This window comes from Mustelus asterias, chromosome 7, assembly GCF_964213995.1.
Source record: "Mustelus asterias chromosome 7, sMusAst1.hap1.1, whole genome shotgun sequence".
Classification (NCBI taxonomy): Eukaryota; Metazoa; Chordata; class Chondrichthyes; order Carcharhiniformes; family Triakidae; genus Mustelus; species Mustelus asterias.
In genome coordinates, this window is record NC_135807.1 from 2,452,449 (window position 1) to 2,465,177 (window position 12,729).

Consider the following 12,729-nt stretch of genomic DNA (forward strand, 5'->3'; position numbering starts at 1 on the left):
GTCAAATTACTCCTTCCAAAGTGCATCACCTCACACTTTTCAGGGATGTTATTGAGATGGGAGTTGCTGTTGCTGAAAGCTTTAAGGAGCCAGTGTGATGCCAGGGCAGCGAGTTGCTGCTTCTCTTGCTGCAATTTATTTTTGGTTCATTCCTGGGATGTTGGAATGACTTTGCGCGGAAGGCTGCTGATTAATGTGTTGTATAAATAGATCATGTGTTGCGAGGAGGACTGGAAAAGTCTTGCATTAGAAATACTGAACAAAACGTTTTCCTTCCTCAGATTCTCCAGGATCCTTGTGCTAATATCTCATTCCCAGGACTTCCTGAATGGAGTTTGCAACAATATCATTCACATGCACAACCGCAAGCTCAAGTATTACACAGTGAGTACTCAGCTGTGAAACTGAACTGGCCAGTTCTATTCCAGACCAACACTGACTAACCCCAATCTGACATTCAATCAGCCGGATGCGGAGGAAGTTCCAAAAGAGCAGATGTGGTAAATAAGGTCACATTGGGTGCATCAGTGATGCTGTTCTGAGGTTCGGCTTTAGTTATGTTTCTGAGTCAGTTTTGAGGGAGCTTTACTCTGTATCTAACCCCATGCTGTACCTGTCCTGGGAGTGTTTGATGGGGACAGTGTAGAGGGAGCTTTACTCTGTGTCTAACCCCGTGCTGTACCTGTCCTGGGAGTGTTTGATGGGGACAGTGTAGAGAGAGCTGTACTCTGTAGGGTGGCACAGTGGTTAGCACTGCTGTTTCACAGCTCCAGGGACCCGGGTTTGATTCCCGGCTTGGGTCACTGTGTAGAGTTTGCACATTCTTCCCGTGCCTCTGTGGGTTTCCTCCGGGTGCTCCGGTTTCCTCCCACAGTCCAAAGATGTGCGGGTTAGGTTGATTGGCCATGCTAAAATTGCCCCTTAGTGTCCTGAGATGTGTAGGTTAGGGGGATTAGCGGGTAAATATGTAGGGATATGAGGTATGGCGTGGGTGGGATTGTGGTCAGTGCAGACTCGATGGGCCAAATGGCCTCTTTCAGCACTGTCGGGTTTCTATGTATCGAACCCCGTGCTGTACCTGTCCTGGGAGTGTTTGATGGGGACAGTGTAGAGGGAGCTTTACCCTGTATCTAACCCTGTGCTGTACCTGTCCTGGGAGTGTTTGATGGGGACAGTGTAGAGGGAGCTTTACCCTGTATCTAACCCTGTGCTGTACCTGTCCTGGGAGTGTTTGATGGGGACAGTGTAGAGGGAGCTTTACTCTGTATCTAACCCCGTGCTGTCCCTGTCCTGGGAGTGTTTGATGGGGACAGTGTAGAGGGAGCTTTAATCTGTATCTAACCTCATGCTGACACTGATGCCTGAAATGAAAAGTGTTCCTTTTGCTGACACTATGATCGTTCACCTTGAGTATAAGATTCTTAATTGCTGGGAATTCAAGGTCCTTTTGCTGAAGTGGCTTTAACAGTAACTGCTGATGTTCATTGAAGATTGTAGGGAGACCTCATGTCCGGCTTAAAATCAGAGACTGTTTCCAATGTCGTATAAAATATCCAGCTCGGTGACAGCAAAGCAGAATTGGCCTTCGGGATAAGAACAGAAAATGTTGGAAACACTGAGCAAGTCGGCCAGGATCTGTGGAGTGGAAGTTAATGTTTCAGGACGATGACCTTTCATTAGACTTTCAGTCGTTTGTATGAATCTCTTTCCGATCTTCAGGTTGGCCCGGAATCGTTGAAATAGCTGTCAGTCTGGGTGATGCTTTCAGCAGCTTCTGAAGCCATTGGCCAGCTGACTATAAGGCAACAATAGTACCTAATGAACCACAACTGTTAGGAGAGCAGGGAACCTGAAGTTAATCGGAGTTTCTTATTGCTGCTGGGGAAGATGATGATGAACTGCTGCAGTTTGATGTTGTGTTGCTGCATCAGACAGACAGACATCCTGAGAAGGAATTTTAAAAACCAAAATTCAACATCAATGTGATAGACATGGAAAATATAAAATTGAAATTCTGTCCCTCGATTTTGTCCGGATTTATTTGAAGCTGGTTACTGCTGATGTTAAAGTGAAAATAGTATTTAAATCTAGGGCGCTAAGAAATGGATTTGGAGTCACGGTGTGGTTTGCCTTTCAGGGTAACTATGATCAATATGTGAAGACCAGGCTGGAACTGGAGGAGAACCAGATGAAACGGTTCAACTGGGAACAAGATCAGATTACACACATGAAGGTGAGCACATGGTGGAATATATACAGATCCTTCAGTATTTGGAAGCAAAATGATGGAGTTACTTTCAGGAAGAATTAATTCCCTTCACTGGAGCAGGTTAACCTATCTACTTTTTATCAAACTTACCATCTTTATTTATCCAACCACCCTCTTTCCAAATCTCCTTGTCCTTTCATTTCCCCATAATCGGATTGTGTTAAGTCAGGTTTGTCATCTCGGATCTAACGAGGAGTAGAGGTGAGGTTTTATACTGATGATGCCTGTTGTATTCTCGATGTGTTTTGTATCTGCTGCCACAACCCTGAGCCTAACTTTGGTTTCTCTTTCCCTCCCCTGGCCCCTTTTTCTCCTAGAACTACATTGCGCGTTTTGGTCATGGCAGCGCCAAGCTAGCTCGACAAGCTCAGAGCAAAGAGAAGACCCTGCAGAAGATGATGGCCTCTGGACTGACAGAGAAAGTCGTCAGCGACAAGGTTTGTGCAGTGTTTGAGGTGATTGTTCTGTGCTAGTGGAGCAATGGTAGGCTCTAACTGCAGCACTTCCACGACTGGAGATTTTCCATTCTGTTCTGCTGCATCTCATTCTCTCATACCATCCTCCTTACAATTTTTACCTTTTAAATCTCAACCCTAACAGCTCACATCACAAGTTCCCTCGCCTGTTGACTTGCTGGAACGGTGTCTGACAAAATGAGTTTGGGTTTCTCTCCACCATGACAACAAACTCATCATACACCTCCCTGTACAGCGCAGCGTTCAAACTTCTGTACTGAGCAACTTAAGGGACTTTGCATTGCATCATTGGCATTTTTCAGGGGCAGTAGGCAAAGGGATTTGCTCTGAAAATAGGGAATCATTTGTGTTGCCTCGGTACACTCCCTCCCATGATGGCAGTGGCTATTTCTCATTTGGGACTTGTATTTCAGGAGAGCACAAATGGCTGAGCATTGCTTTTTTTTCACTTTATTCTTGTCTGTTTTTAAATTTGTAGCTTTTCAATACCGTTCTACACATTGTGGCTCCCATATCCCATGGGGGAAATAAATCTCTTCCTTCCTCATCTCCCCAGCAGCTGGCTGTGTGGTGCTTCCACATGAGGTGCCTCACTCATGAATACCCTCATGAGTGTTCATTCCTTGGAATATGCGAGAGATATGGGGAGAAACATGAGCCCCGACCCCAGTTTCATGTCTATTCTTCTGATTATGCCACAGTTGCTATTGCCATTTTTCACATCTAATCTCTAATCTGTCTTTTCCTTGTAGACTTTATCATTCTGTTTTCCCTCCTGTGGGAAGATTCCTCCTCCTGTTATCATGGTACAGAACGTGAGCTTCAAGTACACAAACGACGGGGTAAGTAAATGTCTGTTTGTGTTTGTTCATTGACACCTTGTGCACTTAATTTGTGAAATCTCAGTACTAGGCTCTGACAATTTATTGAAAAAAAAACCCCCCCTGTGGCTGGACGGGTCTGTCTGTATTGGGTGGGGAAGGTGGTTTGTCTCTGTGGAGCATTGGTAAAACCTTTGATACCTGGCTCTAGTTGTAACATGGGGTGAGTTCTCGACCAGCCCTTGTATTTAATTCTTCACCTGGTATCTAATGATCGCGCACACCCGGTCTCTCTAACTGTCTATACTGGAGCGGGTTTGCTGACTGCTCACTGTCTTGTTGACAGTCTGGTTGTCGTGGGCAGAGGGCAATTGAAATTGGGCTGTTTTTTTGATTGAGGATGGGATATAATCTTGGCTCCAGCAGCATAGGTTGGTGGGATTGTGAGGGATGTAGGTAGAATTTTGACAGAACTGTGAATAATGATTTTACAATTTGTTTTTCAGCCATTGATTTACCGAAACCTGGAGTTTGGTATTGATTTAGACACCAGGGTAGCCCTGGTTGGGCCCAATGGAGCTGGAAAATCTACATTACTCAAACTTCTAGCAGGGGATGTAAGTATTTTTTGGAAACAAATGAGAGTAATTGGAGAGGTGATGTATTCTGGGTGGACTGTGCTCAGGAGGAATGGGTGTTATATATTTAAATGGTTGCATGATTGCTTTCAGAGTTGATGGCATGATTTGATGGCGATGTCATTAGGGTATTTCTTGCTTTTAGTTTCAGTTTGAACTCTGAGCAGAGAATATCTTTGAATAAAGCTGTTGCGTGTTACTTTGAATCTACATGTGCAAATCAGGTATTTTCTTTTTGCATAAAACCCACAACCCCTAACAGTTATGAAAATACAACAGGTGACTCTGGATCTATCTTTCCCAAATCTCTCCCCAACTGGTGGAGGCATTCCTCACCACATGTCTGCACCTGCTGTAGACTCAGTGATAGAGATTAACCACTGGGATCACTGATTGTGACTGTCAGGATGGAAGGCACAGTCACATGTTAGTGAATTAGCGTTGGTCCTTTTCATCCAGTCATTCTGAAATACTTTGGGTGTAGGTCAGAGCCCTGACTGCTTAGTCCTGAATTCACCTGCTCCCCCCACCCCAACTAAAAATTGATGAGGGTCTGTGGGAGATGTTTTTTCACTGTCCCAGAGCTAATCAGCTTGCCTCTTCATTATAGATTGCCTTGGCTGTGACTCAGGTTCTCTCTCTCCCTCTGCACCTCTCTCCCAGCTGATCTTCTATCTCATCCCTACTTTTGTTTGGAACCACGTTTAGTACCCCAAAATCTAGCTGCACCTTGGATTATAGGTGTTTGGGGTTGGGGCAGAATGGTGGCACAGTGGTTAGCACTGCTGCCTCACAGCGCCAGGGACCCGGGTTCGATTCCCAGCTTGGGTTAGTGTCTGTGTGGAATTTGCATGTTTTCCCCGTGTCTGCGTGGGTTTTCTCCCACAGTCCCAAAGATTTGGGAGTTAGGTGGATTGGCCATGCTAAATTGCCCCTCAGTGTCAGGGAGATTAGCAGGGTAAATACGTTGGGTTACGGGGATAGGACCTGGGTGGGACTGTGGTCGGTGCAGACTCGATGGGCCAAATGGCCTCCTTCTGCACTGTAGGGATTCTATGATAGTACTTGTGATTGGAATTCTGTACCGGGAGGGCGGTGAGCCGGGGGGTGGGGTGCGGAGAGAGCTGATGCTCGAAACATACGCAACCTCCTTGAGTAATTTCTCCTCCTTTAATCTCGGGTGAGTGACCCCTGCTTTCGGCTCGGGAAACTGTCTCTCAACATCAACGCTGTCAGGCTCTTTCAAAGTATTATTTTCTTTATTCCGACATGGCACAGGGATGTGGCTGGTAAGGTTAGCATTTGTTTCCCATCCCTAATTGCCTGTGTTTCAGTTCGACCACCTCAAAACTGGGTAATGTAGGCTTGGTCTATTTGTGTTTTTTTTCCCTTTCCCACCTTCAGAACCTATTTTAAAACACTTTTTTAAGCAGAGGTGTTCTCTCCTGTCCTGGCCAGCAGTCCCATTTCCATCAAAACCAGCAAAAACCACATTAAGGGGTAGTTTTGCTAATTGCTGTTTGTGGGATCTCTCTGTGTAAATTGGCTGTCGCATCTCCTGATATTACAATGGTGACTGTATTTATAAACTAACTTTATTGGCAATGAAGCCCTTTGGGGCCTTTTGAGGAATGAGAAGGATGTTAGAGATACCTGTGACTGCCGAGATCAGTCGTGTGTTGCTATGCTGCAAATTAAAGCTCTGTCACAGTAAAGACTGTTTTAGGGATGGGCCTGTTGTTTTAAACATTGGGTGTTGGTGTCTTTGGTAAAGCCAGCATTTATTACCCATCCCCAATCACCCTAGGGTAAGGCATGGTAAGTGGCTTCCTCGGCTATTTCAGAGAGCAGTTGAGAGTCAGCCACATTGCTGTGGGTCTGGAGTCACCTGTAAGCCAGACCAGGTAAGGACAGCAGATTTCCTTTCCTGATGAGCATTGCTGAGCTAGTTAGGTTTTTACAGCAATCCTGTAGTTTCATGGTTAATGACGCAGCATTTTATTGTAGTTTATTCATTTAATTTTTCAATTCCCATATGTAGCCAGGATTTGTATATGTAGGGATTTGAATTTATGTCTCTCGAGTATTGGTCCAGACCTCTGCTAGTCCAGTAGCACATCACTATGCTATTGTATCTGTGTAACTCCCGACCCTTCCATCACTTTACTGATGATTGAGAGTAGACTGATGGGGCTGCCATTGGCCGAGTTGGAATTGCCCTGCTTTTGTGGACAGGACATACCTGGGCAGTTTTCCACGTTGCGAATGTTGTAACCGTACTGGAACAGCTTACCTGGAGCACAAGTCTTCAGTAATATTGGTGGAATATTTCAGGGCCCATAGACTTTGCAAATATCCAGGGCCTTTGGCTGTTTCTTAATCAAGTGGAGTAAATCAAATTGGCTGAAGGCTTAGAAGACTGAGCAGAAGTAGACCATTTGGCCCATCGGGTCTGCTCTGCCATTCAATGAGATCATGATAATCCTTAACTGCACTTTTCGCCATAAACCTCGATCCCCTTACTGATTAAAAAATCTGTCTATCTCAGCCTTGAACATACTTAACGACCCAACCTCTATAGCCCTCTGCAGTAAAGATTTCCAGATTCACTACTCTCGGAGAGAAGAAATTCCTCATCTCTGTCTTAAATGGACGACTCCTTACTCTGAGATGATGCCCTCTGGTCTCAGACTCTCCCACAAGGCGAAGCGACCTCTTAGCATCTACCCTGTCAAGCCCCCTGAAAATCTGGTATATCTCAAAGGTCACCTCTCATTCTTGCATTTGTGATGCTGAAGACCTCTGGAGGAGGCTGAGATTGATCATGCACTCAGCACTTCTGGCTGACAATTATTGCGAATGCTTCAACCTTTTGCACTGATGTGCTGGGCTGCTCCATCATTGAGGATGGGGATATTTGTGGAGCTTCCTCCTCCAGTGAGTTGTTTAATTGTCCACCATCATTCAAAGCTGGATGTGGCAGAACTGCAGGGCTTGGATCTAATGGTTTAGTTGTGGAATCGTTTAGCTCTGTCTTGCAGCTTATGCTGTTTGTTATAGCTTCACCAGGTTGACACCTCATTTTTAGGTAGGTCTGGTGCTGCTCCTGCCATGCCCTCCTGCACTCTCCATTAAACCAGGGTTGATCCCCTGGCTTGATGGTAATGGTTGAGTGGGGGATGTGCCGGGCCATGAGGTTGCAGATTGTGCTGGAGTACGGTTCCGCTGCTGTTGATGGCCCACAGTGCCTCATGGATGCCCAGTCTTGAGTTGCTAGATCTGTTTGAAGTCTGTCCCATTCAGCACGGTGATAGTGCCACACAACAAGATGGAGGTTATTCTCAATGTAAAGGCGGGACTTTGTCTCCACAAGGACTGTGCGGTGGCCACTCTTACCGATGCTGTCATGGACAGATGCATCTGCAGCCGGCAGGTTGGTGAGGATGAGGTCGTGTTTTCCCTCTTGTTGGTCCCCTCATCATCTGCTGCAGTCCCAGTCTAGGCAATGATGTCCTTTTAGGACCCAGCTCCGTCTGTGGTGGTGTTACCGAGCCACTCTTGTGAACTCCTCTACCCAGAGTACATTGAGTCCTTGCCACCCTCGGTGCTTCCTCCAAGTGGTGTTCAACATGGAGGAGAACTGATTCATCAATGTGGTGGTGGGGGCGGGAGAGAGAGGAGAAAGGTGGTGGTATTTGTAATCAGCGGTAGGTTCCCTTCTTCATTTCTGACCTGATGTCATGAGACTTCATGGGGTCCAGATTTGATGTTGAGCTGTTTGAGGACTGCCAGGGCAACTCCCTCCTGACTGTATACCACTGCCACCACCTCGGAGAGTCCATCTTGATGGCCATGTGGTTGATAGTGAGGAAGATAGCTGTCAGCTCCAGAATGAATTGGTTGAGTGGGCAGAGAAGTGGAAGTGGAATTTAATCTGGGAAAGTGAGTTAATGTTTTTGGGGAAGGCAAATAAAGCAAGGGATTCTCAATAATTGGGAGGATATTGAGAGGGATTGAGGAAATGAGAGAGCTTGGAGTGAGTGTCCACAGGTCCTTGAAGGTGGCAGGACAGGTGGACAAGAAAGTATAGCAAATGTTTTCCCTTTATTGGGCAAGGTATTAAATACAAAAGCATGGATTTAACGACGGGACTGTATAAAAAAAAAACTGGTGAGGTCACAGCTGCAGTTTTGTGTACAGTTCTGATCACCAGAGGAGATTTACAAGAGTGTTATCGATTTGAAAATTGCAGCTACGAGGAGAGATTGGATAGGCTAGGGTTGTTTTCCTCAGAACAGAGGACAACTAGAAAGACCTGTTTCCCTTAGCCGAGAAGTCAGGTCCTGGGGGCATGGATTTAAGGTGATTGGTAAAAGGATTAGAGAGGACAGGAGGGAAAACCTTTTCACACAGAGGGTGGTAGATGTCTGGAATTCACTGTCTAAATTGGTGTTTGAGGCTGAATTGCTTAACTCATTTAAAATATACCCGGATCTGTATCTGAAGAGCTGTAACCTGCAAAGCTATGGCACAGATGCTGAAAAATGGGATTAAAATTATTGGGTTGCTTTCCTCTTTTGCCCAACGCAGACACAATGGGCTAAATGGCCTCTTTCTGCACCGTAACTTTTCTACGGTTCTGTAGCGGGACAGAACATACCGAAATATGGTGATCCTGGTGCCTGGGGTAATTACCTGTAAGGTTTGATTCCGTGAATCTGTCAGGCTGTTGCTTGACTAGTTTGTGAGACAGCTCTCCCAGTTGATTTGATTTATTATTGTCACATGTATTAGTATACAGTGAAAAGTATTGTTTCTTGTGTGCTATACAGACAAAGCATACCGTTCATAGGGAAGGAAAGGGGAGGGTGCAGATATAGTGTGACAGTCATAGCTAGGGTGTGGAGAAAGATCAACTTAATATGAGATAGGTCCATTCGCCTTCACGATCATCCTCAACACTGATGCTCCACAAGGCTGTGTTCTCAGCCCCCTTCTATACTCCTTATACACCTATCACTGTGCGGCCAAATTCCCCTCCAACTCGATTTTCAAGTTTGCTGACGATACCACTGTAGTGGGTCGGATCTCAAACAATGATGAGACAGAGTACAGGAATGAGATAGAGAATCTGGTGAACTGGTGCGGCAACAATAATCTCTCCCTCAATGTCAACAAAATGAAGGAGATTGTCATCGACTTCAGGAAGCGTAAAGGAGAACATGCCCCTATCTACATCAATGGGGACAAAGTAGAAAGGGTCAAGAGCTTCATGTTTTTTGATATCCAGATCACTAACAACCTGTCCTGGTCCTCCCATGCCGACACTATAGTTAAGAAAGCCCACCAATGCCTCTACTTTCTCAGAAGACTAAGGAAATTTGGCATGTCCGCTACGACTCTTTCCAACTTTTACAGATGCACCATAGAAAACATTCTTTCTGGTTGTATCACAGCTTGGTATGGCTCCTGCTCTGCCCAAGACTATGAGAAACTACAAAGGGTTGTGAATGTAGCCCAATCCATCACACAAACCAGCCTCCCATGCATTGACTCTGTCTACACTTCCTGCTGCCTCGGCAAAGCAGCCAGCATAATTAAGGACCCCACACGTCCCGGACATTCTCTCTCCCACCTTTTTCCATCGGGAAAAAGATACAAAAGTCTGAGGACTCGAGAACAGCTTCTTCCCTGCTGCCATCAAACTTTTGAATGGACTTACCTTGCATTAAGTTGGTCTTTCTCTACACCCTAGCTATGACTGCAACACTACATTCTGCACTCTCTCCTTCTCTATGAACGGTATGCTTTGTCTGTATAGCGTGCAAGAAACAATACTTTTCACTGTGTTAATACATGTGACAATAAATAAAAGCAAATCAAAAGTCTGGTGGTTGGTGATCTGGGCACCTAGAAACTTGAAGCTGTTGACTATTTCTACTTCGTCCCAATTGATGTAAATAGGGGCATGTTCTCCTTTACGCTTCCCGAAGTTGATGACAATCTGCTTCGTTTTGTTGACATTGAGGGAGAGATTATTGTCATCGCACCAGTTCACCAGATTCTCTATCCCATTCCTGTACTCTGTCACATCATTGATACAAAGTTTTGGCACAAGCTCCCAGAGGTTTGCAAGGACTCTGCAGGATCGACAGGGCTAGGTTTGCCATCCATTTCCAGTGCCTAGGTAGATGCTGAATAGTCGGTCTGGTTTTATTTTTATTTGGCTTTGTAGCAGTTTGATACAACTGAGTGGCTTGCTTGGCCACTTCAGAGGGCAATTCAACCACATTGCTGTGGCTCTGGAATCACACATAGACCAGACCAGGTAAGGATGGCCAATGTCCCTCTTTAAAGGACCTTAACGACTCAGTTGGGTTTTTATGACAATTGAGAATGGTTTCATGGTCGTCATTAGGATATAGATAGGCTGGAAAATTGGGCGGAGAAATAGCAGATGGAATTTAATCCAGATAAATGCGAAGTGATGCGTTCTGGAAGAACTAATGTATGGAGGAGTTACACAATAAATGGCAGAGCCATCAAGAGTATAGAAACACAGAGGGACCTAGGTGTGCAAGTCCACAAATCCTTGAAGGTGGCAGCACAGGTGGAGAAGGTGGTGAAGAAGGCATATGGTATGCTTGCCTTTATAGGACAGGGTATAGAGTATAAAAGCTGGAGTCTGATGTTGCAGCTGTATAGAACGCTGGAGTACTGTGTCCAGTTCTGGTCGCTGCACTACAAGAAGGACGTGGAGGCTTTAGAGAGAGTGCAGAGAAGGTTTACCAGGATCTTGCCTGGTATGGAGGGTCTTAGCTATGAGGAGAGATTGGGTAAACTGGGCTTGTTCTCCCTGGAAAGACGGAGAATGAGTGGAGACCTAATAGAAGTGTACAAAATTATGAAGGGTATAGATAGGGTGAACAGTGGGAAGCTTTTTCCCAGGTCGGAGGTGACGATCACGAGGGGTCACGGATCAGAGGGACGTTTTTTACAGAGGGTGGTGGGGGCCTGGAATGCGCTGCCAAGTAGGGTGGTGGAGGCAGACATGCTGGCATCGTTTAAGACTGACCTGGATAGTCACATGAACAGTCTGGGAATGGAGGGAATCAAACGAATGGTCTAGTTGGACCAATGAGCGACACAGGCTTGGAGGGCCGAAGGGCCTGTTTCCTGTGCTGTACTGTTCTTTGTTCTTTGTATTAGACTGAATTCCAGATTTTTATTGAATTCAAATTTCACCATCTGCTGCATGTAACATTTTAGATTTGCAGAGATTCGGTCCAACAGTCTTGATCCTGTACTAACCATTTTTGTTTGCCTTATTCCTTGTCATTTTGTGTAGCTCTTGCCTTGTGATGGAATGATTCGCAAACACTCTCATGTCAAGATTGGACGATACCATCAGGTAACCTTAATTTTCCCTTCTTTCTCCCTCTGCCTCTTGTTCCCTCTGACGGAGCTGGTAGTGTCAGCCTGGTGGGAGAGAGAACAGCACCCTAGGGTATTACAGGCTGTCATCACCCTCCTATCGCAAGGACTGATGTGATGGGCTTGACTTCATGGGGAGGCTGAAGAGAATTGGAGTTCTGCACCATGGCTTAATATTTGTGTCTCCCTTCCCTGCTGAGGGATGGTCTTGTGGGATTCTGTGGGATTGAGGGTTGGCTACTGTTCCCAATGACTGCCTCCAATATTTATCTCTCATCCTTGTGTAAAAGCCAAGTTTTTAAGACTTTAGCCAAAAGGTAGGAAAGAATTTTGGAAAATAACCACCAATGGATCTATTTCCAGGGCCACTTCCTTAAGTACTCTGGGATGAAGATTATCAGACCCTGGAGATTTATCCACCTTCAATTCCATCAATTTCCCCAAAACTATTTCTCTACTAATGCCGATTTCCTTTAGTTCCTCACCAAAACTTGTTTCACTCTGAACTTCTGGTGTATTATTCATGTCTTCCTTTGTAAAGACTGAAGCAAAGTACAAATTTAATTCCTTGGTCATTTCTTTACTTCCCATTATGAATTCTCCCGCTTCTGACTGTAAGGGGCCACAGTGGTTAGCACTGCTGCATCACAGCGCCAGGGACCCAGGTTCAATTCTGGCTTGGGTCACTGTGCAGAGTCTGTATGTTCTCCTCGTGTCTGCGTGGGTTTCCTCTGGGTTCTCCAGTTTCCTCCCACAGTCCAAAAGACATGCTGGTTAGGTGCATTGGCCATGCTAAATTCTCCCTCAATGTACCCGACCAGGCACCAGAGTGTGGCAACTGGGGGATTTTCACAGTAACTTGCATTGTTAATGTAAGCTTTCTTTTGCATTAATAAACAAATAAACTTTACATTGGTTTTTGTCAATGTTTTTCTCTTTACATAGAGTCATAGAGGTTTACAGCATGGAAACAGGCCCTTCGGCCCAACTTGTCCATGCCGCCCTTTTTTTAACCACTAAGCTAGTCCCAATTGCCTGCGTTTGGCCCATATCCCTCTATACCCATCTTACCCATATACCTGTCTATAGAG

General features: G+C 45.4%; 1 protein-coding gene across 1 annotated transcript in view; it reads left to right on the forward strand.

The window, feature by feature from the left end:
• Positions 1-12,729, forward strand: part of abcf2a (ATP-binding cassette, sub-family F (GCN20), member 2a) — a 47,822-nt gene that overhangs the window by 30,098 nt on the left and 4,995 nt on the right. The window contains exons 7-12 of the mRNA XM_078215538.1: positions 282-384; positions 2,138-2,233; positions 2,587-2,706; positions 3,498-3,587; positions 4,073-4,183; positions 11,553-11,615. Of these exons, the coding sequence (XP_078071664.1) occupies positions 282-384; positions 2,138-2,233; positions 2,587-2,706; positions 3,498-3,587; positions 4,073-4,183; positions 11,553-11,615 (583 nt within the window). The remainder of the gene's footprint in view (positions 1-281; positions 385-2,137; positions 2,234-2,586; positions 2,707-3,497; positions 3,588-4,072; positions 4,184-11,552; positions 11,616-12,729) is intronic.